Raw genomic sequence first — 27,000 nt, 5'->3', positions numbered from 1 at the left:
CCCGCCTCTTCCAACAACTCCAACGTAGAGTCAATAAGAATACCGTTTATGGGACATCATTTTTCCCTCAACACGGCAGACGAGTGGGGAACGACCATTTCAGACACAACCTCACCCAAGCACAGCTTATTTCGTTATCCACTCGAAATAATACACTACAACAGCTCCTTCAGCGCGAAAGCGGCACAAACAATAGACAAGTGCGGCAATCCGAACCCGCAACCCTCCTTCCCTCCCTCTCGACAACCCAATTTTATGATGTGACAAAGACAAGGTAACGACGTCATACCAGCAACGATGGGCGGCGGGCGATTTTCTTCCCCCGCGTAGCGCCAACGAGAAAACATTAAGATGTAGTACCGGACCGATCTCAACCAGTAAGATTGTTAGGGTCCACTAGTCCCTTTCCAACGTTTCCGGCTCTGCCCGGGGCTGGCCCAAACCTCACCGAGTTTGTCCGATTTTCCCAGCAATCACTTGGGCGCAAAAATAACGAGCATCAATTTACTTCCCCCTCCCTTGCGAGCGTTCAAACTCGGTCGGGCAACGGGGGGAGTGGAAAAACCCCGACCCAAAACCCGGTGCTGTTTTGTATGTTTTCGTTGTGTGTGTGTGTGTGTGTGTGTGTGTGTGTGTGTGTGTTTTTCCGTTAGTTCTTCTTCTATTTTCTTCCAAAGGTCTGCTGCCAGTGCACGACAAAAATTCTGCACCCAAGGGACATTTTCGGCACGCCGACTTGCACGGTGTAAGGTTCTCAACCGTTAGGGTTGTCAGGCAAACTAACAAAACGGAAAATGATAAAAATAAGTCTACGACGGAATGTGCCTGCAATACATGGACATGAACCGGGGCGGGTTTTTTTTTTGAGGTTCTAGGCTGGGCGTAAAAATTCGCAAGCAAAGGACGGATAAAAGAACCGAACGAGAGGAGCAAAAAATGCCACATTATCCAATGTAAGACGCTCCTGTTGCGTCGACTTTTTTCGACTCGCTTCTGGTTGTTTTTTGTCATGCCGGTCAGGGGGTTTTATTGTCGTTACTTTCACTTTTTCCACCAACCGTTGCAATGTGCGAGTGTGACTTTTTTTTTCTTGTTGATCATGTGGTTTAAGCTGATACCATCCAATTTACATCCTGGTATGGTGAAAAACACGAGACATTGGGGGGAAATAAAGAAGGAAAAAATATTGTGCGGGAAATGAAATTCTTACAAGAACAAAGACACATGGTATCGCACTTTCGTTTCTTAAACCCATTTACGCGCAGATGGTTTATCTTTAACACTGCCATTTATTTATTATTTTTCAAGAATGGCCTTACTGTTTCAAGAGTTCAGTTAGGGTATTTGTATGCAAAATTATTTCTTTGAACTGTATTATTGTAACAACTGTAGGGCTAGAAGTTAAACTACTGTTCAAATGTAGTTATTAAAATTGTACCTTGTGGTCATTTATAGACCACCATAGCTGTGCAATTAATTAAGCAATATGTAGCATGCTTCCCAGCTTAGATGCAACAGCGACGGGAGCATCACAGCATTAATTCGAAACAGCACCTTATTATTCAATGTCCGTTCCGTCCGAGCGCCAAGCTCATTACATGGCAGCACGGAATAAATCACTGGCTTATATGGTGCAGGTGCGTATGACCACACGAACCACCATTTCACCAAAGCAACTGTCCATGACTGTACAGCCACTTGCAACCATCTCACGATCTTACCTTGCACATAAATTATCAAACCCAGCCGGGAACGGCTTCCCGCCTTCGATGCTGCTCGAGGACCGGAGCAAACAGCTGAAGGGTAATGAATTATTTGGAAGCTAACTCGCACCGTAATTCATCCGACCGGTGGATGATTTTTGTGTGAACCAATCAAAGCACAAATGTACATCGGTCACGTTAGTAAGCTTCGACACATTACATATTTCAATGCGTTTCTTGATACTTTAAGATCCTGTTCTATGCATTTTAATCACTCCATCAAATACACTGTTTTCCGCTGACCGATTGCGCTGAGTTATCCAGCCGGTAGCCGGTAGTAAACTGCTTGCGATACAGGGCGCCAATAATAGCTACAAATGAGTAAAATAAAGCAATTCCCCGACCAAGCTGTTGGTAAACTTTCCAAACTCAATTCACGCGCGCTGCACGATGAATGCAATTAGCAGTTACACAGCTTTGCATAATGGGACCACTTCTCACTTCGTTACTGCACTGATGTGCGCGTTTGCACTCATCGCCTGTAGAACGGAGGTGGAAGCTACCACGGTGACGGTGACGTTACTAATGGGTAAGTATATTAAAAACTTTCGACGAAAGTTTACTGCTAGTACGAGACTCGAGCGAACCGACCACGGGAAGACATATTTTAACCACCGTGGAACAAGTGCACCGAAAGGAAAAGATGTTGATTGTGGGGGTTCTAGTGGTCAGCTGTTCTTGCGTACCTTGAGTTTTTTTCTGAAATACTTTGTTACTTTTTAGGACTTGCGTAAGATTTTTTTTATATTTTTTTATAAATCGAATTTAAGCCTGGTAACAGTACAAAATTTAAATATGCAGTTATTTGTAAAGATTTATTATTTATTTAAATTTAATTTAATTTTCAATTTATTTAACAAACTAATTAGGATCTCCGTTAGTATTTCGAAAACACCGAGAAATATTGATATTTTTAATGTTGGTTAGTTGGGGTTAAGCATTTAAGGTTTTCTTGAGAGACATCAGACAGCATGGTCGAAATCATCATAAAATTAGATTTTCTTCTAGTTTTTGATTTTAGAAAAAAATCAAATAAAAAGATCATAAATCATAAATATGAAAAGCGATACATACTTAACTATAGCTCAAATTGGACCAATAATAAGGTAATAATCCGTTAAACTGTTATCAAAAAAGACAACTAAGAGAGTTACAGCCCAGGAATAAGCTCAACGCCTTACAAAACATACATGAGTAATGTTTTAATGGGGTTTTATCTCAGAATAACGTTTATAAGAAAGATTACCGTTTATATGTTGTTTTCAATTCTTGAACGTGTACACTTGCTCGTTAAAAAAACTCCCATGTCAATGTCGGAGATAGTTCTCAACCTTTTGAATGTATATTTCCACTGAACCACAAGTTACAGTTACGATTACGATTTAAGAAAAGTGAACAACCAATTAAGTTTAAAATATTTTACATGCAATAGAGCTACTATGCTAACATTTTTCCAGTAGCCTCTAGTCTTTCTAATCTATATTATTTTCTTTATTAATTCAATCGTAGTGGTTGCATGACTTCTACAAATTGTTTATGAAGTAATCTCCAACAATAAACACTTAAAAAGGCTGAAGAGAACATGCACGTTGTACCAAACGATATCACCATCTGCACTAACGTAATAACATGATTGAATGATAAAAGCTTACAACGAGCAATTCACAATAAAATCCTTTATTTTTTTTAAATACCTTGAGTGAAGCAGCACTGCGCTACCAACTTTCATATAAGAAGTGCAATGAAACATCCAAGTAGTCGCAGTAGAAACAAAATATCCATACGCAAAACAACAAAAACCAAAAACCAAGCTCCCGGTTGCGCATTTAATTTGATGTTTGCACAACTCAAGTACAGCTGAAGAAGGACGAATGGAAGGAAAAAAAGCGACAGGATACACATACGCATCGTAAAAAAAAGGAAAATCTATTCCACCTCACTACGAGCCTGAAGGGTCCTGAAACACTGTGCCGTAAAAATGCAGCCATAGAGAAGTACGACTCGCTGCGGAATGAATGCAACAACGCACAATGGCGGAACAAGAAAGGCACTTGCACCGGTGTGGCATTTCCGTGCGGTGCATTGCATCATGGCGGCGAATAAAATCTCAACATCATCTCGCACAGATACACGCCTAGTGCAGTCGAGTGTTATTGCCCCGAAGAAAAACTATCCTCTCGAAAGGACAGCTGAATCCCATCGCCCGCGGTAGGATGTGCTGCGTCCATGTTCAGGTGGTATATGCTGCATGATGTGTTTCCCCGTTTGCCACTCGCACCGGTGTGCGAATCCGTAACGTCGTAAATACTGGCAAACGGAGCAGGCTTATGGGTTGTGTGGCGTTGGCACATTTTCCCCTGATGGAAATATTGAAACAAAAACAACGGCTTTCAAGCGTGCACCAAAGGATGCAGTGAAGTTGCTAGCGATTGCTCACATATGGAATCCCTTTTGCGATGGATCGTTTGATTGAAAGGCATGATTATGGAGTAATTTTCACATTCTTTCCGAAATTCCCCACAGAATTTCAGGAAATTTACTGGCTTTGTAGTAAGAACATAAAGCAATCTGTTTAAGGAAAAAGGAGAAGCCCCTCGTGTATCTTTCTGGCTTAAGCTTGTTGTCAGACGTAAGGGTTTGCTTCGGGAATGAATAATTGTCAGCTTGAAAGCTCTGTTCAGATTCACTTTCATTCATTGGAAGTGGGCGATGCAAATGAACCCCAAGGCAATATTTTACCTCTTAAGAGAATTGAAGTGTAAAAACGTGCTGGTATTGTTGCGGTAGCGAAGGCAAGCATTGTACTCCTCTATTCGCAGAGGATTTTCCTACACGGTTCCACACATAGCTTATGGTATAACAAAACATTCTTGGAAATTGATAGTTTTATCTCTTTAAAGGAGAGTTTTTATCAGTGATAAGATCTGAATTCAATCATTAAATTTCCAATAAACAAACCAACAAATCATGTTTGTCTAACGCTGATACAGAGGAGTTAATTAATAATTCGTTTTGCTCTCCCATCATTGAAATTCATTTCACAGCTTTCACATACCTTTTCCGAGCGCTGGATCTTTTAAAGCAAATAGGCGTGCCACAAAAAAAGCATTATACATCAATATATTATGTTTTATTCATTTACGTTATCAAAGTTTATTTGCATCGCTATGCTCAAAGCTATTTTATGCAAACATAATAATCAAATGGAGCCAAAACAAACACCAGTCGAGTTGGGGTGATTCTTCGGAGGCACTTGACTAACTCGTAATTAACATTTCCTTTTATTGGTGTTTTTTGTTCCTGATGGCAAAGGAAATAAAAAACGTCTTGTTCTACCACAAAGCGGCAAATTTGCCCAAAACTTAAAGCATATAAACGTTGGCTACGTACGTACTGTGGGAAATGTGATGCCCCATTAGAATGTGCAACTTTGTACAGCAAAAAGTAAATGATGCGGTTACGATGGTTTCGGTGGCACGATGATAAAAACGGCATCCCTTACCGAAGACCCACAGGAAAAGATAAAACCCCTTTTTTTTGCAAACCTGCCAACCAATGCCCAGCAGCAGGTCGTAGTGATTAGGTATCGTCGAAAGCTACGCAAAGCTTCCTTTTCATACCATCGTTCATCCACTGCCGGGCGGAGAGAGCGGGTGGGCAGGTGCTACGCAAAGAAATATATCACAAAGAAGTGGCACTTTTTCTCGTGGCGCTCGGTGCTGGTGATAGCTTTAACCAGCTTTTCTTCATCGATTTCCCCGGTGAACTGGTATGTCATATTCCATTGTGCCTCGGTGTCGGACACTTTTCCCATCAATGTCACGACAAATTCACCGAACAGCAGCGCCACAGCCCGGGCCGCTGCTAGTAGCTGTGATAATAGAGTGATATAAAAATCGCCCACCAACAGCTTTAGCACATTGTGCTAACGGCACGGACAGCTTCGTACAGCTTCTTGGATGTAATCGACTAAAAACACACACAAGCATCAGGGGTTTCGTTGCGTGTCTTTACCATCGAGATTGAATACTCTGCGGTGCATACGATCTGGGCGGCCGGACAGGAACCGGGTCCTCTTCCATTGGAATCGCTGGTCTACTATTTGTGAACAAATTTTATATGCCAGCAACCCGGAACCATGTTCCAGCGGTGCAAAGGCATTCAGGGTGAACCGAAGCTGGAATTGGTTTACTTGGGTGGTTTCAATGCTTACTTTTTAGTGCGCAATGTTGAGCAGAGTACAGAAACCCCGGTAACGGAATGTAACTGAATGCTGGAAGCTTGAGAGCACTGTAAAAAGAGTCCATTTCATTTGGCGTCCGCTTCTTACATCCCTCGAAAGAGGGACTTTGGGATGTCAGATGCAAAAGCTCGTGCAGTTGCACCGGGTGCCTTCCCGGAAGCGCACTATTGCCCCCTGTTTCTTTCCCATGATTTTAACCTGCTGAGCGCACTGTTGGTTCCATTGACTTATTCCGTCGTATAAATCCACCGGCATAGAACGGGACAGAGCGTTCCATTGTTCCGGACCAAATGGAACACTGGTGCGGGTAAATTAAAGTGAACACAACCGTTACTATTTCTTTTGCCATCATTCATCAGAAATGGTTCCCGATCGCACGAGTGCACTGATGTGGGTTGGAACGTGGTCACAGAGCGCAGGCAAAACAGTATCGCAGGTGCGAAAGTGAATAATATTCGATGTTTGCGTACATGCAGTCGGAAGACGAGTACGTTATTTATGTTCGGTTCCAATTTCAGTTTTATTTATACGCCACGCTTCGTCCATATTTTATTCCACCGCGGTGGATGGATAGAGCTCCACCGGATACGGCGGTGCAGTGCGAATAAAATATTCACAACAAATACAATTACTCAAACAAAACTGTTTGAATGCAGCAACGCGTACATATAACCACGAAACATAAAAAAGCAAAACCAGTTCCTAACGATTACGATCGGCAGCAGGTACTCCCCGAGGGCTTTTAAATGCAACTACCATTTCGAATAAAACAAAACAAAAAATCCATCAGAAAAACTTCACTGTTTGCTTGCCGATGGTTCTGCGCTACACATTTTCAACGAGATCCGCAAGACTTGCCGCTGGGACGGCAAGTTACATCGAAATGTCCGAGCAGCAAGCATAAATGTCAGCGAACGGGTACGTGCATTCGCCAACTTCCCAATGGTCCGCGAATGGTGGAAAGCAAAACTTGTGCCCCCGGACACCTTCCGCCCCAGAACTTCAGACATCTTGCTGTTGGGAAATTTCTTTCCCAAATGGTGTATAAAATGGAATTAAACTACACAAACCGGTGTAGACGACCGAGTGGATGCAAAACCATTCCAACAATTTTTTTTTTGGTGTGCAACCGGAGCGCTCGGGAACTGCGGCCACCCGTAAAATGTGTCACGGGCACGATTTGTCCGCCCGTTTTCCTCCCGATCGCAAAACCCGCAGTAGATTAAATGTAATTTCACCATCTTGAAGAAAAAGAAAAGGAAACGTGCAAACGGGAAATCTTATCGCATTATCCTTGTGCCACACACCACACACACACACCCACAACACGCTTCCCGTTGCGCTTTGGACGTTTAGTGAGACAGGTGTGCAGCAGGGAGGGGGGTGCAGCAGTTTGGCGTGTTATTGCAATTTGACTAGCCTAAGCCATTTTCTTGGATGGGACGCCGCGTTACGCGAGTCTAACTTTGATGAGAAGATTACGTGAGCTGTTATTTAGCGATGTTGACGCCGTGTGCACTTCTGGCGGATGTGGCATCTGAGATTCTTCGGTCGAGCTTTACTTTTACATTTACTCCAAGCCGACCAAGTACCGTAAAGACACTGGATAGTGGTGGAAAAATCGTTATCACGGTCGGGCACGATGTTAAGCTTTTTTTTTTCGTGTTTACTCTCATTACCTCCGTTACCTACCTGAACATTTTTAAACTTGTGCGAACAGATGACTCCGTTGAACAAACATTTGACCGTGTTCCAGCAGCGGGATGTATCGAACACACCCTCGGTTGTGTTGTTGATGTTTATGTTGTTCAGCGGTTCAAGTTCTTCCTGGGCTGCGGGGTGGAAAAGCACAACAAATGTAAACGGTAGTTAGTGATATGGAATTTAAAATCTGTCAACATGAAATCATAGCAAAATCGTAACGCTTTGTATTATTCTAAAGGGCAATTCGCATTAATTTGAAGACATTCAGTTTGTATCCGAACAATCAAACAGTGAAAAGACTCCTAATCCCAGGTGTATTCAGCCAAAAATTATCCTCAATGGGTTGGGCAATCATGACGTTATTTTTTTAATTTGTTTTAGATTCCATAATTGGCCTGAAAGTTAGGATAACCTTTAGTTTTTTATCGACAAACCTTTGGATAAAACAATCTAACAATTGTTACCACAATATCTGAAGTTTTTAAGGAACGAACTCGAAACTCGTTTATAGAAAATAAATTCGATATTAGCAGTAACCTTGAAATAGTAGTTAAGACAAAACAATATTTACCGATAGAAGAACAGGTCATGGTCTCTTTCATGAACGTACGTCAAAGCAGGAACCATTCTAGCAACACAACACCTTCACCTGTTGGGCACTGCCCAACTAACGATGTTCCATCTAATTGTTTCGGGAGCGATTGTGCGCTGAGTGCCTAATCGCTCTCCAATCGGTGTCGGACCCGAATCATTTAACGTTCGACCGTCAGCTCATCTCAACCCTCCCAATTAGAGTAATTGGCATTTAATTGCCGTGTAAACCTGGCTAATGTGGTTTTCTTTTCAAACAGATGCAAACCGAACCGAAAGATCAAGTTCGCCGCAATCAACTACAACACTGGCGAATACGAAACGCAAAACTACACACGGGCGCATTTCGTTTTTCTTTCCCTCCCTGCCTTCCCATCTCTTTCCCTCTCCGGGTGGTGTTAACTACTAATTACACATCGGTCGGTTAGCAACCATGGACACGTGCAGTTCCGACACCGGATCCGAAATTGTAATTGAATCGCACGAAGCAGCACAACCGAACGAGGTAGGAACGTTCCGGTTAGTTTAATTGTCATGAATGGAGTGCTGGATCGTTAAAACCACCCTACCATGCAACTGCCCCGCATTGATTTCGTTCAAGTGTTTGTAATGTAATGGCAGGGAGGGAAAATATTCTTAACCAAACAGTACGGCATGCATCATCCACCCAAAATCCTGCATGAGTAGCGCCGCGTTTATCATCAACAGGTGTTTGCGGGTTCGGGCACTCGAGCGCGTGAGTACCGAAAACCGTGCCTGGAAGGCAAACCCGTCGGTGCGGTGCTGGCTCGGACCTCTTAAGTACTGCTTACTGCCGCCTTCACAATCGGTAATCGTGGCCCTTAAGCCTTACAGCATCGATTTTCCCGTTCGAAGTGGCTAACTGTTTGCCTTTCTGGAGCCTTTCCACGAATATTCGATAAAAGATTTTTCTCGTTCGCTTCCTGCTGCCAGCAACCGAAAAAAAACGACTAAAAGCTCGATAGCTCACTTGTAAGTGATGAAACATCTCGAGATGCTACAGAGAAAAATCGACTTTTTCTTCACTGCGAACCGTTTGAATGTTGCAAGGATTGTAAATGTGTTGGGAATTGTAAGAGTGAGTGGCAGCTAAGTGTAGAATAATTTAAAGTGTGATTGCATAATTTATTACAATATGCTGCCTTTAAACACTTTGAATTAAGTTCTTCGAGAGTGAAAATGTTTTGTATCTCGTAAGTAAATCAGATAAAATTTTAATGCGAAAAATATGTTAAAACTTCGCTTCAACTATTCTTCTTGATGGGAAATAATGAAAAAATCATCCTTAGATTATCGAAATTGCTTGAATTATTCTACGATACATACACACTCATAAACTGATGACCACAACTGCTCCAATTCACCCTTTAACCAATGTTGAAGTTAATCGGAAGCACTCGTTTAGACATCATTTATTGAAGCATCTTTCTCCTGTGGATGTGGTATCTGCATCATAGTTAGCAGGCTCTCGAGACCGAGCTTTCTACCGGAAGCTTTTGCACGATTCCAAACAGTCCAGCGAAACAGTAGCATCGAAGAGAAATTAGACGCCCGAGGACGTTTGGAACGTACATAAACATCATATTTCATAACTGCAGCACTGTTCTGCCTGCCGGCGGGAGGTTTATCATGGTTGGTTTCTCCAGACCACCGCCTAGACGGAGTACGGTATGAGTCTTAAAGAGATTTCCTACATTCATGCGGTTCGTGCAGCATGTTTAGAGTATGTCTATTCACCATAACAAAAGGCCGGCGATGCCTACAGAGGTAACAGCAACTAGGTATCGTTTAGGGGCCGAACTATATCATGCGAGGATAATACCGTACCGCACCCAACAGTACATCCTTTTCGTGAGTTAAATGATGCTCCATTAGGCCCGCCCCACGTTACGCCACACGGTAATGGATGGCATTTTAGAATACCCGCAGGCAAAGGATTTTGACGTCGACTTCAGGAAACGATTACAACGCCCAGGCCGGCCAGACCGGGCAGACCCCTTCATAACACACAACGCAAAGAGATGTGTTATCTGATAAACGTTCGAACTATTTTTTGGTGCGATACCTGTACAGTAATGGCCGCCTAACAGCTATTTCGATGATGATGATGGCGGTGTCGGAATAACTTTGTCCGTAAACTCTTATTATTCGCCCAACACGTGCCGGGCATGGTGGAAATTGATAAAAACAAGTTTTGCAAACTCAATTATGTTGTTGATGATTGTTACAGCTTGGCAACAGGGCCGGGTCATGTGTCCCACCCCCACCGGTAAAGAGTTACAACAGTGATAAAGAGCTTTCATTATCAGTGTAAGGACGAGCTTTGTTGCACCAACTGTCAAGTGAAGGAAAGGAAAGTTGGACCAAACTTTGCCCACCGCACCGTTGCCATCATCGATGCCAGGGTGTCAATATAGCGATCCCATTTATTTTTTTTTCTTTTGCAATGGTTCCAAGTTTTCTTCGTGTTTCCCGAATCATACTGTTTGTCATGTGTGGTGACAAAGAGCTTAGAAGTTGTTAATCATCGGCAATGGCTTGGGATAAAGTTTGGTTTCGTTTCTTTGTTGAACATCCTTCTTTGACAGCTTTCGACAATCTGCCGATTGTGTATTTATACGTTGCTCAGTTTTGGGGATATATAATCACGTCTTTACATACATCCTTGAACCGTGTACACGAAAAGCCAAAGACTTGAACTTGTTGACAATTCAAAAACAAAGGAATATTACCAAAAATAACGATGAAATTTCAACGTTCGTTCGTTCATTGATTGAAGAATAAGTTTCATTTCTTGAAACTTTAATTTAATGAAAAGATTGCGATCAAAAATGTTTTATGTAATCTTTTCCCACTGTCCCCCCTATTCGCGTATCGAACAGATGAAATAGTAAATAGATTAATACTATCATTAGAAGTGTTTGATTTCCATACAAAGTTCACTCCCGGTAAACGATGGGTTCCACAAATTCCATTCCAGATCGCAAACCATTGACACACGACAGCACCATTCGGTGCTTGTGAAATGCGCTTTGCTTCAGCTGTGAAATGGACGCCCGGATATGAAGTAAACAAAGGCAAACATGGGCATGATTACATTTGCCTGTGCTATTTGCCTCCCGGGGCAGTACGCTGTGTCTGTTTGCGAAATGCGATTCCTTTGTGTCAAGATGGCAATACACCACCCCAAAAGAATATGGTGCCCCATTGTGGGAAACTTGCCTTGCTAGTTACTTCAAAGCACCGAGATCTTCATGCACGACCATCTTCTTGCTTCCACTTCTCGGTCCAAAGAAAAGTAGCGAATCGAAAAATAAACGAAATAAAACCGTGTAGTGTGTTTGATGCATTCGAAGAATTCGTTCGATTCGTCTAATGGCTCGAAATAAACCATCCTACCATCGATTCGCAGTACGATCGAAAACACAGCATACAGCCAACAGTGCGCCATCACACGACCGTACCAGTGTCGCAGATCTTCAAATAGCAAAATTGGTTTCGCTTCGGGTCCGAGTGAAGCGGTGAATTCAATTACCGACAACTTTCCACAGTGGAGTTCGGTTGAGCTCGAAGTCGACACGTGTTGCATGACAAACATGACACCGACAACCGTCATCCTAATGACTGTTGGGACACATTCTTCATGACCGAGTGCCGGACGTTCTGCTGCCGGTGAACAAATACGACGCAGTTTTGTTGGCCAAAGGATTTCGGGCAAAAAAGAAAAAAAAAAGCACGGACGACCTAACCCAATAGTTGAGAGTTGGCCGTGGTTCACATATCGCACGGTGTCGGGCAAAAGCTGAGAACAATTTAATAATGTATCACCCCGTACAGTGTCATGCATTGTAAATTGAGCAAACAGTGCGTCTTGTACTACCTATGCCGCTTGATTTAGCAACAAACCTGAACAAGGATGTTATTACAAGCTAGCCCACAAAAGGGTAACGATTTTCCACCTCGTTGCGTGATTGACCTCACTTCCGTATGGGAACGGATGGTGAATATTCATTCGGCAGCAGCGGTTCAATAAATACATTTTATCGTTAGACACTGGACCGAATCCCCAATAACGAAAAGCCCCGAAAGGGTTCGGCAAACAGGCAAACATTAAACGAACTTCCGGGTGAAAAGTAAATCTCCGTACCGAAAGCTTCACGGTTTGATAGCGTTTGGGGCTGGCGTAGGCGCCGAGCATTAAAGCGTGCGGCCTTAAACCCCGGCGTTAACAACAGCCGTCAAGAAGCGTAAGGCAGGTTGTCTGTTAGAAAGCAATTTTCTCTAACGGTTCCTCCAAAACATTTCCACAGCATAACAGCAAAAAAAAACGGAAAAACCCTTCATCACCTTTAGACGCCAAATCTCTCGCCTTGCGCGAAGCACAAAATTACTATTTATGAATACTTTACTTTCATCCCGTTTGTATGTGTGGTTGGTGATAGTTTAATCTCGATTTACATATCACCTCCCCGGGGTGAACTGTGGCAACCAATGGTAGGTTCCAAGTTAAACTGATTTAAAACTGGCAAACTTCAAAAATCAGTTGCTAATTGCAGTCAACCAGGGCTTACCTCGGTAGAGACTACAACCATTGCCAGCCGTTCCCGTCGGTACCAGCTGGTTTATTATTAATTAATGTAATATGAATTTTTAATTAATGCCACAGCACGAACCGAAGCCAGGAATATGCATGATGAGTAGCTCGGTACGTTCGTGTACCTGTTCTACGTAATGATGTGGGCTAGTAGTGTGTACTCACCAAGCGACCTCGGTTTGCTTCCTTTAGCCTGGAAGGATGGAATAAAAAATGAAACCAGAGATGTCTACATTCAGGCGCATTGAACTTGGCGATCTGTCCTTCGGGACAGACCTGCTCTACCCATCGTCGTCAACAGTGACGACACTCCAAGCCACTCGATGGCCCAAGATGGCATTCTGGGGCTCGAGGAAAAATGAATGGCGAAATTATTATCCTTCCAAGCGATAATTCCATCGCATTCAATTAGGCTACAGCTATGATTAATACAATTTGATAATGATTTCCCCCCGGGGCGGTGCCGTGTGCCCAGGGATTTGTGTTCGAACCTGACAGAACGCGGCGAAATAAAAACAACAAAAAGCAATTTCTTAACGAACCGTTCGTCAATTTTTTTTTTCTTTGTCTCCCTCGGGAACACGCTGGCATCGTTCCAGCAGAGGGAGAGAGCGTCTTGCAGCACAAGTAAGTGCAACCCAATAGCGTGATTAAATGATTCTGAAAAAACCCATCAGTACCTACCTGCCCCACTGTATATCTGGAAGCTTTTCTTCCGTATCGATGGTGTGCCGGAGTAGTTGGAGGTGGTATCGTCCAGGTTGAACGCTGTCACGCCGGCCTGTGGGAGTGAAGCGGAGGAAAAGAAACGGAAAAGGCATACCATTGCGTTAGTGTTTCGTTCGGGGAGTAAAACAAAAACAAGCTTAAAGTTGCTGTTTCATAAATTTTCAAGGAAAACCAAATTAGACCGCGGCCTGTTGTAGCTCAGTTGTCTCCCAGAAACCGCCGACCTCGGGGTGCCTCGGGAGAAATAAGAATAGAATAGACCTTTTTATTTGTTCTTCCCCGCTCGGTGTTGAAAATGAGACCGATGCCCAGCATAAACTAATCCCCCAAACTCATCCAGCGCTTGGATACTGCACGTTTGCTAAGCTTCCACTGTGGCGGGTGCTGACGAAGACATCGTTAAATGTTTCATAAATCACGCCAAAAAAAAAGTTAATCCAACAAGCCAAATTGAGTTGGCGAATAATTTCCAGCACCGGTCAGTAATGTCCCTGGTGCAATGATCTCGACTGACCTTGACCAATGCAGAAGGAATCGTTTCGTCGTTGTTATGCTCATGGTCTCATTTTTATGATTGCTGCGATGATAGTCGTTTATGTTTGGAAGATTTATCGTTGCGCAATGAAGTACCCACCTTCGCGAGATTTATAGATAATTTAGTTTAAAGTAACAACGTTAATTGGCTGGGGTGTGAGTTCTTAGCATAATTATTTCACTCCAAAAGAGATCCGGAAATTTCCGGGTTGTATTCTTCAAAATGTACTTCTTTATAATTATTAAATTTTTAGAATCTCCCCATGACAACTGTGTCAGGAAGCTGCATTTGAGCCTTTCCTAAGAACTAATTCCATGATTCTACTAATTGAAACATTAGCTTGAAGAGCAGAAAGTGTACGTATAAGTTATTGAAGTTTCACATCATCATTGAGCCATCCTTGTTATTTCTATATATAAACCTACGAAGTTACGAAGCTTCAAATTGCCCTTTTCTGATAAATCTTTCGGTATCCGTCGTAAAGCATAAATATGCAATGTAGCCAACAAATCAGGGGCATCCATGACTCTGGTTAAACATTTTTCTATCAGCACACATAGCGATACTTTACTTCTAAGGTTATGAATTGGTAATGTGTACGAGAATCAATTCAATCGGGCAGGGTATGCTTCACTGACTCGATCAGTACTGTAATATATAATATCGAACGGATCAAACTGACAAACAACGATCGGACAAGTAAAGAATCAGGGAACGTAACTAACGAACCCCATCATTTTCGTTGCATTGCCTATTAGCTGTATGAAATAGGCATTACATATCTAGGACTTATCATTTATTATTACTCAGAATCAGGAAGACTCAGATGAACTATGAAGTTCGCCTTCTCACCTAACAAGGTGTTTATTCAATGGTAACTGAACATGCAAAAATTAGTCAATAATCACCAAAGTCAGTTTCCATCTTGATGAGTTGAAATGTTTGCAGATCGTCAGCATATACGATCAATGCACATTTGATACGCTTCTGATAGATTTCATTTGAATATTAGTACTAATCTTATATTGCTATGCAGTAATGATGATCCGGTAATAATTGTCTATTCTTAGTGTTGCTGTTCATTTTGTCTGTACTTCCTCGTAGTCAAACAGCATAGTCGGTAAATTACATCTTTGAAAATAAAGAAGTGCAAGGAATGGATGCAGATTTCCTCAAGAATAATTTACTAATTCCATTGCACTATATGTTATTGGGTTAAACATTGTTTTCTCTAACAAATATCTAATTGTTAAATTACATTCATAATCTTATAATGCACAAAACAACCATCTGTAGTTTTTTTCTATTTCCTTAAATGTATCATCTACTGCATTTCCTTGCAGTGGCAAAACGTCACCATTGTGGCACTTTAGAAATGGTGTTTCGGTATTACTAAAACGAGAAGAGAAAAAAACTACCCGTTGTCGGCAAACACTAAAGATAAACCCATTCATCACTCTGATTCTGATCCTTGTTAACAGCACCAGCAACGTGCTTATCATCATTATCGCATCCCCAGCCTAGGTTTTGTTTGCTTTCTTTCCATCTCTCGTCTTCCGGTAGAAGAAATGGAAAATACGAAGAAAAAAAACCTTCCACATCCTACCAACATACGTTCGGTTGAGTGTACCAAAGGCAACGGCAGGCAGAAGTGGATGTGTGTGGTCGTGCATAGTTGCATGCATTTGCATCGTACCGAATTGAAGGGCAGGATGTTGCCTCTATCGCTACTCAACGTACTCGTTAGCAACATTCTAAAGTTTGCAGCGGGTAGTGATGAAGTATAAGGAAAAAGTGCACATTTCCGAAATGTTCAGTGCATTTTCCACTCAGCTTTCGCTCTCATCCGTGTGAGACACACTTATAGCCCGAGGATTGTGGTTCAGTACCTTGTGCGCTTCTTCTCCGGTAGCGAGATAAAACGGTAGCACCAGGAGGCTTTGTTTTCTTATTTGGTCCATTTTTTTTACGCGACTATGCTGGAAACCTGTTGTGCAGTTATCACTGAGTGAGATTTTCGCGTGCACCGATGCATAACACCGTGAAATTGTATTTCCTAGCGTAGCTATGCGCATATCACGTTTCGTTTTTACTAAAAAAAATTTTAGACAACACTGAAGTACTGATAGTTTTATCTGCGGTTGAAACATTTCTCACAAAAGCAATCGTTGTTTCTAATAATCTATTCCAAACCTCTATTTTATAATTCGGAGTACGAGAAAGTTTCCAGTGTTTTCCCTATACCTACAACGTTGCAAATTATGATTTGCATACCTAAACAAATTGTTGTCTTTCGAGCTTAATTTGCCCAATGAATTGCGCCATTTTGAGATTATTTAGACTACAAAATTGTCTATTCTAGTAAGAGCGTTCTGTAGTCGAGAGCTTATTGCACGATCCCCTTCCGTTTTTTCTTCAATATTCGTTTCAAACGAATTAGATGGACTCAAACCCGTTCCTTAGTGATGTTTTGTAACACTCGGTAGCAACTCCTAATATATGATTTCTGATCTCATCATATCCAGAGAATTACTTTCTATGAGTGAACATTTCGCTTCGATATTGATTATTTTGCCATGATTATTTTAGTGCTTTCGTTATCTTTTTTATCTTATTTTTTTTCGTGTCCAAATAATGTGTATCCTTATTACAGGAGATTGTTAAAAAGGTTCGGTTAGATTTAAAGAGAAATGCGAAATAGAAACTAGAATGGAGTAGACACAAATATTTTATTTTTTTCCAATATTAACAAGCAAAACTCACTACTACACTCATTAAAACAAATATCAATTTTTAAGTGACATTTTACTGCCGTATTGTTACACTCCATTTAACTTACACCCCTACAATGTCACGGCAACGGATGATCAAACGTTATTAAACAGAACCAAAGCTAACCATTGCTTCCCGAAAGCTTTAATGCACGGCACGGCATCAACCAGGGGGGGAGGGTGCCTTTACAACCATTGTTTTATAGTTGAAAAGTTTAATTATAATTTTGACACGGTCCAACGGTGGTACGAATGACTTTAGACTGGAAATTTAATTACCCTTAATTACTGCCAGATTTCGGTGGCAATAAAAACGCCTTTTGGTGCTCCGCCTTTACAAGATGCAACAAACGGCCCCCCTTTTAGCGTGGAACGCGTCGCACAAACTGCAAATGCAATAAAAACCTATAATTACCATAATTCGAACGCTACAACGCCATTCCGAACGGGACGCAAACGTGTCGATGAGGAACTCCTTGTTTCGAAATCGGTTTCGCTCAAAGTGTCATAAAATTTCAAATTGTCTTCCATAATCGGCATCTCGAAAACAAAAAAGAATAAACAACCGCACCACGGTTGTGTAAATACAATCGAACAACATACACAATTGAACAGTAAAACTTTGCGGGTTGAACCCCTGGAAAAATGGCCACGCTGCGTAATCGGTGGAAGCGTCGGTAAACAGCGCGTTTCGCGTTGGTCGAATGCGTTACTTGTTCGCTGCTTACCCTGCTTAACGTATTTCCGATCAAAATAACGCACCAAACAACGGTGACACTGTAAACATCGCTACCCCCCAAAATGTAAGTAAGTGACTTTTATGGTGCCACTTCTTTCGCCGCTTTGCCCATTTTATTGGAGGATCATAGTACACGGACAGCAAAAAATAAATAAACTCTAAACTGTTTGATACCGCTGAATGTGACAGAGGGCTTGAACGCCGGAAAAGACGCTAAAGTAACAGCTTTTTGCCTTTGCGCGTACATCGACGAGCAACTAAGGAGAGCAAAACAACCATCGGCACAGATTTATGAGCCTGTCCGTTTCTGAGCATTTGATGGACAAAACATTGGGGACCCACCTTCACGCCCGGAACCGTTTGTCCACCGGTGGAAGAGAAAAAAAAACAAGAAAAAGATCACAAATGATGCTGGGGGATTATAAAAATAGAGCTGCTACAAAACCGAGCACCGTACGCGTAGTCGGCTACACTTTACGACTTACTGACTTACCGGAATTGCCCTTACGTTCGGGCCACTTCAAGCGTGCAAAAGCGATTTTGAATGAACACTGGTGACACCATAAAGCGCGCACAAGCATGGAAACCGGCGGCACTTTTCTTTGATTTTGCGGCAATGATTGAAACGGCGCTTACAGTTTATTCTGGAAGCTTCGCAAACATCTGACAAGGGATAAGCTATCATGGGAGATCAGTGGAACAGAAAAATGAAACTTACATGGACGTGGTGGCAAACAATGCATCCCGTGGTAAGACAGAAGGACACCTGTGCGCACCCACACACGAAAGGGCGCACATCGGGACAAAGGCTATTCCCCGAGGAGCACTGCCAGCGGGACAATGGGAGCTACTTTTAATGCTTGGCTTGTATTTTTATGTTCTCGACTTGCACCGTCAAACACAAAACCCTCCCTTTGAAACGTTCCGATTGTCCTGGCAACGGAGGATGCCGATCTCGCAACGCGCCGTGCGCCTGGAGCGTAAGAGCACGTCCCACACGCGGGTGTTTGTGTGACAAAACACCGGATATCTCGTCGGATCCACGCGCGACAGGAACCGAGGAACGGGAGGTTTTCACCTTAACACGCTTTATCGCTTCGCGTGCATAAAACAATTACTTGCCTTAAACGCTTTGCACCACAATCATAAACGAACTCCACACACACACACACACCTCGAGTAAAGACACCTCTTTTCCCCGGTAATGGTGAGGCACCAGGTGAGCAGAAGAAAAGAAAACACACGGGAAGCGGAAAAGCGGATTCCAATCTCCTGTTTGGCGTACGGCCTTTGTCGGTTGCATCGCCGTAATCGCTTGATGTTGATAGTCGTCTGCATGGAAACAAACAAAACTGCGACCAGCCAGCGCAGCACAGGTTGTCATGGGTATGCTCTAGCGGCACCGTGGACAAGGGCAGCTTCAGTCGTCTGATCGCACGGTTTGCTTTTGGTTATGTGAGTGCCCGTGTCCGTGGACGATCGTTGCTTGGGCTCGGTTACTGAACGCTCTGATAGTTTACCCATGATAAAACCAAACAAAGTTGCAAAGGGGATGCATTTGCTATGCGCTCGTATACTCCGCGTCCAAGTGAGTGGTTGCTTCCGAGAAAAGTAGGCGATGAATTCGGAAACTGCGATGATCCGATAGAGTGTACCTGGAGTTAGTTTTTTTTTGGTTAACATACTGTACTGGCCCTATATTACACGTACCGTATGAAATTATTCTTAGTAAGCTACGGATGATGTATTCTCTGGGAATATGTGGAATAATTCCGTTTCAACAATTTAGAGCATTTTAGCATTTTCTCATAGCCTTACCCTAGACATATTCTTTGTGTAACTTGTTGAAAGTTTTCATCATTCTGGTGAAGAAAAGCTTGCTTTTAAGAGCTACATGGAAAGCAAAATATTTAGTTACAAATCGAGTAAAAATTTGTAACAAAACAGAAAGCGCGAGCAAAACTAATATATTCTTGTTCTGAGTTTGTATCAAAGCTCCCAAATATTTGAGTAACACTTTAGTTAAAAATTATGTTTGATTAGCCTTTAAGAAAAAAATGATTCGCAACTGACATATAGGACTGCAAAAAAATATTGGAAGCGCTCCGCTGTCTATCTGAACAGACTAATACTGAACAGAACAGACTGAAGTCTGAACAGCCCATCTCTTCCAGTCATGTCTTGGCACGGAAAATGAAGCCAAATTAGTCCCAAATATTGTATACTCTTTTATTAAATACTCACTAATGAAAGCAACAAATTTGGGGACCCACTTTTGAATCATAACCCAGAGCAAGATCCAGTCCTTTAGAAAAATATATCTAAAAAAAAAAAAAATATATATATATATATATATATATATATATATATATATATATATATATATATATATATAATATATATAAATTGTTAATCACACAAGAGCCCTCTAGTGGAATATGCTGTGGCTGTCGTCTTAGTAGAGGACGTAAATTAAACGCCCGCACGACAATCTTTGCCATTCTGGTTCAAGTAGATCTCGTCATACTTTTAGCTATCTGCCTGCTGCTCAGATGTGGATGGCTTACAGTAACATTTTCGCAAAACAATTTCTATCTTGTCCAAATATTAGAAAATAATGTAAATGTCATATTGGCCACATCTAGTGGTTACGAAGCGATGGTGATGAAACTGGTGTGAAACTACTTCATTCCGGTGTGGAGCCGACAGCACCAACAATCCTAAGAAAGGGGTTGCTTTACTGTTTTTTTACGGATTTATAAACATTTACAAACATCCTAAAAGTGATCGGCTTAGAATAAATTTGACTTTTTTAGACATTGTATCCGACGAACGTTACAGGCTAAATTATCTTTCTTATGAAGCTTCACATGCATATCGCACCCTGACAGATATAGTAGAACAGCAGCTTCAAAATCATACCTTGCTATAGTTCAAGTCCCACTAGAACAACATATGCATTGGCTGACTAACAAAGTAAAGCTATTCGAACGATTCCAGCAAAGCTGATAACATCATCTTGTTCTTTTGTTATAAAGCAATATCATACAATACAAAAACATCTCATTCTCAGAACACTTCCATCTATACGGTGCGCATCTGTATGCAATAGAAAAAGACTCAACTATCTCTTTCCACTTCACATCACATCGCAGAGCCACCGAAGCCAACCAGCGCATCCATCCTATCGGTATGGTATCGTTTACATTTTATTAAATTTGAATACGAAACAGAGCGCGTGATGCTGCCACGACCCACAAGGTCTTTGCAGGTTTGCAGACGATTTTTTTCCAGCATTTCCACATTTGTTTGCGTGGTTTTTTGCTACTTGACATTCCGATGACATCGTTCGATCCGTTCGAACGCCGACGAAACGGAATGAAATCAAAGGTAACACAACCGAAACGGTATCAATCTGAGGGAAGCGTGTGGAAATATTCTACGCACGATTGCATCACCGATTTCCGTACGCTACGCATTCGTAATTTCGCCGACTGCTAGGGTGCCCCCAACGGGTGGTTGCTAGACCGAACCATCCTTACGTCAAGTGGAAGCTTCTTTCAGGCTTCACGCGTAACAATTCGGAATGGAAACAGTTTCATCACGGCCGATTGATCGACGGGAAAAACATTCCCCTTCCAATGGCCGGGAGGACTTCACGGGGCGGATCATCAATTACGGTGAAATGCCTTATCGTAGCTTTAATTTTAATTAACAATCTATGCGATAGAATCTTGTTTTCCTCCTCTCATCAACCGCAATGCCATCATAAGCTTCATCAATCGGACACTCAATCTTCATCGTGTCAGGTTGCAACAGTGCACTGTCGTTGGCGAGTTAGCTTACCGATACGGCTGTTGTTTGGACCAACCAGTAGGATTCTACCACAGTGACCACACATAAATCATACTTTGTTATTGTTTGTTTGTACTGTGCGCTGTGCCTTGTGAGGGAGAGTTGCTTTGGAGAGGAACTTCACTACCGGGTATGGGCTAACGATCGTGTACTTTCGTATCGTCTCCTGTGCAAACACAGAACCCACCACCTGTGAATGCGGCAGGACCTCCAAATACGAAACGGCCCAAATCGCAAACACAGGACAGCGAGGTAGAAAAACACAAATAAATGCTAGAATAACACTACTTACCGCTATGAGACTGCTGCTGATCGACTCCTGTCCCCGGACGTTCGATTTGAAGTGTTCGATAACCTCCCACTTCGGTTTCTTCGGTGAGCTGTTTTCGTGGATGGTCATGGAATGTGCCGGCGAGGCGGACTCCAGCTCGAGCGTAACGCTCGACGTGGTCTGTTCGGTGGGCTGCTGGCGAAGGGACGAACAGCGGCGTGCAAATTTGTTCTTGCGCAACGATGCAAAGTCCTGCGTGGTGCGCGCGGGTGTGCGTCGGGAGTTTTTGGGGCATTTGCCGAAAGGAAGAAGAAGAAGAAAAAGAACAGAAGAAGAAAAAAAAGACAAGGAAACCGTGTGAGTGTGCCGGGTGAGTAGAGAGGATCAGTACGGTGTGAATGTGTATACGGTGGAGGGGGGATGTTGGTGTAAGTGCCTTCCTCCCCTCCCCAGGTGTTACACAAACGACAGAAAATGGAGATCCAGTCGAGTACGAAAAGCGCGCGTAACTGAAGCCGTATTCGTTGGTGGCGAGCTAAAAGCTTTTGCGATACTTACCAGTTTGCCATCGTTGCTGCTTTTCTGCTTGATGCGCAAGGAAAACCGCTTGCTCCAGTCTCGGTTCTGGTTTTCGGTTGAAAAGGAACGTAGCAACGGTAGTGGTGACGTCATGTTGATAGAAGATTGTTCGTTACTTAGGTCCACTTAAGGTATTTGATCTGCGAAAGAAAATGGAAAACACATAGCGTTAATAATGATTCGAATGAAGTGTTAAGAAGCTGTTGTGACACTTATTTAGTTTATCGCTTCATGTATAACTGGCTTGATTCCCAAAAAAGTTCCAATTTTGATGGAGGCGCCTAGTTGTTGGTGAACAATTTTGCTTTCTCCGTCGAATAGAACGGGTGGGAAAACAAAAGTTGAACTAAATGTAAAACTTTTCAGTTATATTTCATAGGTAATTCAAATAATCAAAATCATAAACCGTACAAACTTAATGAATGAAAATATTGACATTCAACACTAAGGTTTAACGCGTTTGCCTAAAAAAAAAAGAGTTTATGACAAAATGCCTAGGAAAAATAGACGAAAATGCATTTTAGTCTGAAAATGTCTCACTATATTCAAATCAGTGTCAAGTATTAACATAACGAACAATTTAAAAACTTTATGAAAATTGAAGTTTTTCGGGAATTTCTGGATATTACGATTTATATAATGTTTATACGGAATCATATTTCAACTTTATACAACATGCGTTTTAGCATGAAGATTCCTAGCGCTTTATCCCCATTTTATACTCAATTCTTTTAACCCGTTGTGTTAGCATTCGTACACTGAGTTTAGCTCAAACAAACATTCTTCTCACAATATTCTCTCCAATCGAATCGTTTCCAACCATCAAAGTACGAACTCATTAACATGAGAGAGGTTAATTTGTTGTTGCTGCAATGAATAATTACTTGTCTAGACCAAGTATTCCGGGAAACAATGAATTGGTACGATCGTCGAAGTAAAATATGTTAATTAATTCAATGAATACGTTATCTAAATAGAAGAGCGAATGAATATTGAAGTGTGAGACCCTTTTCTTAACATTTTTACTTGAATACCCTATCCAACTAAGTTTCAACATGCTAAAAAAAAACCTTTGGGAGTTCGCATTAGATTAGAAGTGATCACAAAACAACTCGAGGACAGTGAAATGTAAAGACAACATGCCGTGGGCTATTTTCCAAGCAAAACCCAACCCGACCTGCAACTATCGGCGCCACCCGCAGCAGCTATTTGATTTGATTTCATGCCACACCATCGTCTGCCACCTGTTCGACACCAGCACGAAAGCACGCGATCTGTTCGATCCCCTTTATCAATGCCACCGTACAGCTTGGCACTTAATCGAAAACTTCCTCCGGGCACCGCAAAAGCGACTAGTCAAATATTCGTAATTCGCCGCACGGTCACAGAAGCAACGGTCCAAGCCAAAGAACGGCAAGTAAGACGGCAAGACGAAATGAAAGCCGTGCCGTGGACGGTTACGATGGCAAATGAAGTTGTTGATTTTGTCTCTCAGCTGGAATCGAAATTCGTCACGGGAATGCAGACACATGACAGTAACAATAATAGAGCCGCCCTGTCTAATTGATTTCGGTACGTTTCATCACCAATCGGAAGCTTCTTTGGCGCGAACTTGGGCGCGCCTGCGGGGCGGATGGAAACTGCATCCGTGGGCGTAAGCAAAACGGGAAGCTTGAGTAAATATTTGTTTCTGGCAGCTTAGCTCATAGCTGATCCTCGGATATGCGGGCGAATTTACTGCACCAGTTCATTATTTTAGCTGCTCCAAAGTTTGATTGTTTGCTGGTTCGGAGTATCGTGTTGTGTAGTATTCTGCTTACCCTACTCGGTTAAATTACTTTTGCTCTTTCCTAATGAAAGCATAAAGTATACACTTTGCTCGCTAAAGGGAACAAGAAACAACGTTCTGCATGTTTTTGTAAATGTTTATACGAATGGACAGTGTTTGGAAATTTTGAAGAATTGTTCCTTAACCAGCTATTATCTTAACATGAATATCTAAAATTTCTGGAAAAATGATCAATGCAAGTAATTACTACGCCAAACCAATAAAAGCAATTTCCCAGTAGAATTTTTCACGAACCCGAAACATTACTTCGGCAGGTATCTATTTCCGACAATAATGCTAATTAGATAATACAGCGGAATACCGATAATCCATGCACATCGGGACTCGACAGTTGGTCGAATAACTTGGATAACCATAGATAATAGGCACATCTTTATTTTGTGATAATGTCTAGTATATAATATGGGAAAATTAGACCATTTAACAAGTGTATAATGTATTTTATCCTGTTGTTTGTTGTTGCATAAAAAAGATTTGCCTTTTATCCGTTTTATCCAGTTATCCGGCGACCGTCCAGTCCCGATGTGCACGAATAATCGGCGTTCCACTGTATATAACGATAGCTTAAATATCTTACAGTAAATGTGTACAAATGCACGGTTTTATCGAACCGTATCGCTAGAATCGCTTGAAACATGCAACCCGTACATGCCTGGCTTTTCTCACTAAAGTTAACGAACCACCAACATTCATGTAAAATTATTTGTTCATTAACATAATTTGATCCATCATGACAAGCGGAAGAATGCAACAGAATTTCCTGAAGTTAAGAGAAACCTCATTTCATATCTTATTTTCTGTAACCACGAGGTTTGCGCGAACCAGCACAAAACAATGTCTGTGTGGTTTTCCTGTATCGGAATTAAATGAGCCAACTGTGATGGGGTGGCATTGTTAAAGCAAGACAAAAAAAAAACAACCTTGGCAAACTTTCCTCTTATCTCATTTCGCAATGGCAATGTCGAAGGTGAATCCAATGTCCCAGCTGGCGAGTGTGGTAGTTACCGGTGGAATTTGTTTGTCAACTCGGGACGCTTTTGTTTGACTTGCGGGTTTGGAATCGTTGGCGGCGAACCTGATTTCCTACCCGTGAATCACAAAACCACCAGTTTGTGGCCGCTTTGTGGTCGCGTAAATATTAGCTTGCGATCTAGACGATGGCGACCTGCTTGTGGCGAGAGCCTTTCCCTCCCATGGCAGCTACCTACTGGCCTTATTAAACGGAACTGGCCCGAGAATCGAAACCGACCGAAATAAAACATGAATTGACGAAGATGGAAAAAATAATCGCTGCTTCATCTCACTCGGCCTGTGATGGGGATATTTGTGCGGTTTGTTTGGTTCGATTGGCATTCGTTTTGGGTGCTCGTTTTGTGTTGGACTGTAAATAACAAACTACATACACACACGCCGACTTTGACAGTCAATCAGCAATAAACTGTGTCTGATGAGTTTTCTCCGCCCACCATCCACCACCCTTTCGGGGGATCGATCATCTTCCGTCACTCTTACATCTGCTTACACTTTCTGTGCCGTCCGTCCTTCCCACGGTTCCACAGCCGCACGAATATCAATAGGGCAAAATCTTGTAAACCAATCGTCTGCAGGATGGGATTTTCGATTATCTTGCCGCGGAAAGTGGCGCCGGAACGAAAGAAAGCAAAAGATTGTTATCATACTTCGCAACGAGTAGCGAAAAAAGTTCGCTTCACGTAAACCGTTCAACAGCTCGGAAAAGACTTCTCGAGCCTGCTCGAGCCGCTTTATCCGATAGCTTTTATGCATTCACTTTCGGAAAAGCCATCAGACACGCCAAAGTCGGAAGATGTTCTCCCGGCGAAGTGTTTCCACTCCGTGCCACCAGGCCACGGGTACCGCTGTTCAAGTGTTGTGCGTTGTAATCTGACAGCCGAACACACACATCACACATCACAACACTGTGCGGTGGTTTAGCCTGATTGATGCGCGAAGGCAGAAGATCTTTAAAATGGTAGCAAAAAAAACATGCCCATTTGGTACGCCGTAAAAACATCGACCACTAGCGTAGCATTACGGTGAATAAAATATGATGTTTCGGTTTAATTCTTCAAAAATGTTGTTGCCCGCCGAAAAAAATAGAACGTACTTGGACCGGACCAATAGTGTAGACAGGAAAGTTCCGAGGCGTATCTTCGGTTCCCAGAACTGACTGTGGATAAATACAATTAACGAGCGTCAAAAACAGAGGATGATCAGATCCAGATCTCTTCAGGATGTGGTTCTTTCAAAAAAGAAAGAAGAACAGAAAGATGAATCGTATTTCCATTTAGAAATTTACCATCCTCGCATGAATTCCAAAAATATAGCCAAGTTAGTTTCGAAACGTTTTTGCCGCATGAACAAGAGGAAACAAGTTAATCACATCAGAACTTATTTGCAGACTACCTTCGGCGAGGTATCAAGAGAAGCTCCTGGAGATGATGCACACTTTTAGCCTGCTATGGTCAGACAAGTCAGGCCTTCCTAAATTATTTTATGCAAAATTCAGCAGTAGCTGTTTAGATGAATTTTAGGATAATTTCTACCTCGTACTCCTAGAATGGTATAAGAAGGATGAAACAAACCTTTCATTAGCAGCATGAAATTGCCTAAGAAATCATTCCAATATCAATGAATTTTCATGAAAAATTAAGAATTCCTACACCCTTAGTATCACATTATTGTATTTCGTACTGGTGTAAAATGTCATTAAATCTCTATAGTCCTTTTTGAAGAAA

The 27,000-nt window shown here is 42.1% G+C and overlaps 1 protein-coding gene across 1 annotated transcript in view; it reads right to left on the bottom strand.

The window, feature by feature from the left end:
- LOC128709912 (adenylate cyclase type 6) overlaps positions 1-22,488 on the bottom strand; it is a 40,666-nt gene extending 18,178 nt beyond the window's left edge. The window contains exons 1-4 of the mRNA XM_053804949.1: positions 22,375-22,488; positions 21,838-22,068; positions 13,601-13,697; positions 7,699-7,838 (exon numbers count right to left, since the gene is read on the bottom strand). Of these exons, the coding sequence (XP_053660924.1) occupies positions 7,699-7,838; positions 13,601-13,697; positions 21,838-22,068; positions 22,375-22,488 (582 nt within the window). The remainder of the gene's footprint in view (positions 1-7,698; positions 7,839-13,600; positions 13,698-21,837; positions 22,069-22,374) is intronic.
- Positions 22,489-27,000: the final 4,512 nt, after the last annotated feature.

Source organism: Anopheles marshallii, chromosome 2, assembly GCF_943734725.1.
Source record: "Anopheles marshallii chromosome 2, idAnoMarsDA_429_01, whole genome shotgun sequence".
In the NCBI taxonomy this organism is placed as follows: domain Eukaryota; kingdom Metazoa; phylum Arthropoda; class Insecta; order Diptera; family Culicidae; genus Anopheles; species Anopheles marshallii.
This window is presented reverse-complemented; position numbering and strand designations above follow the sequence as displayed.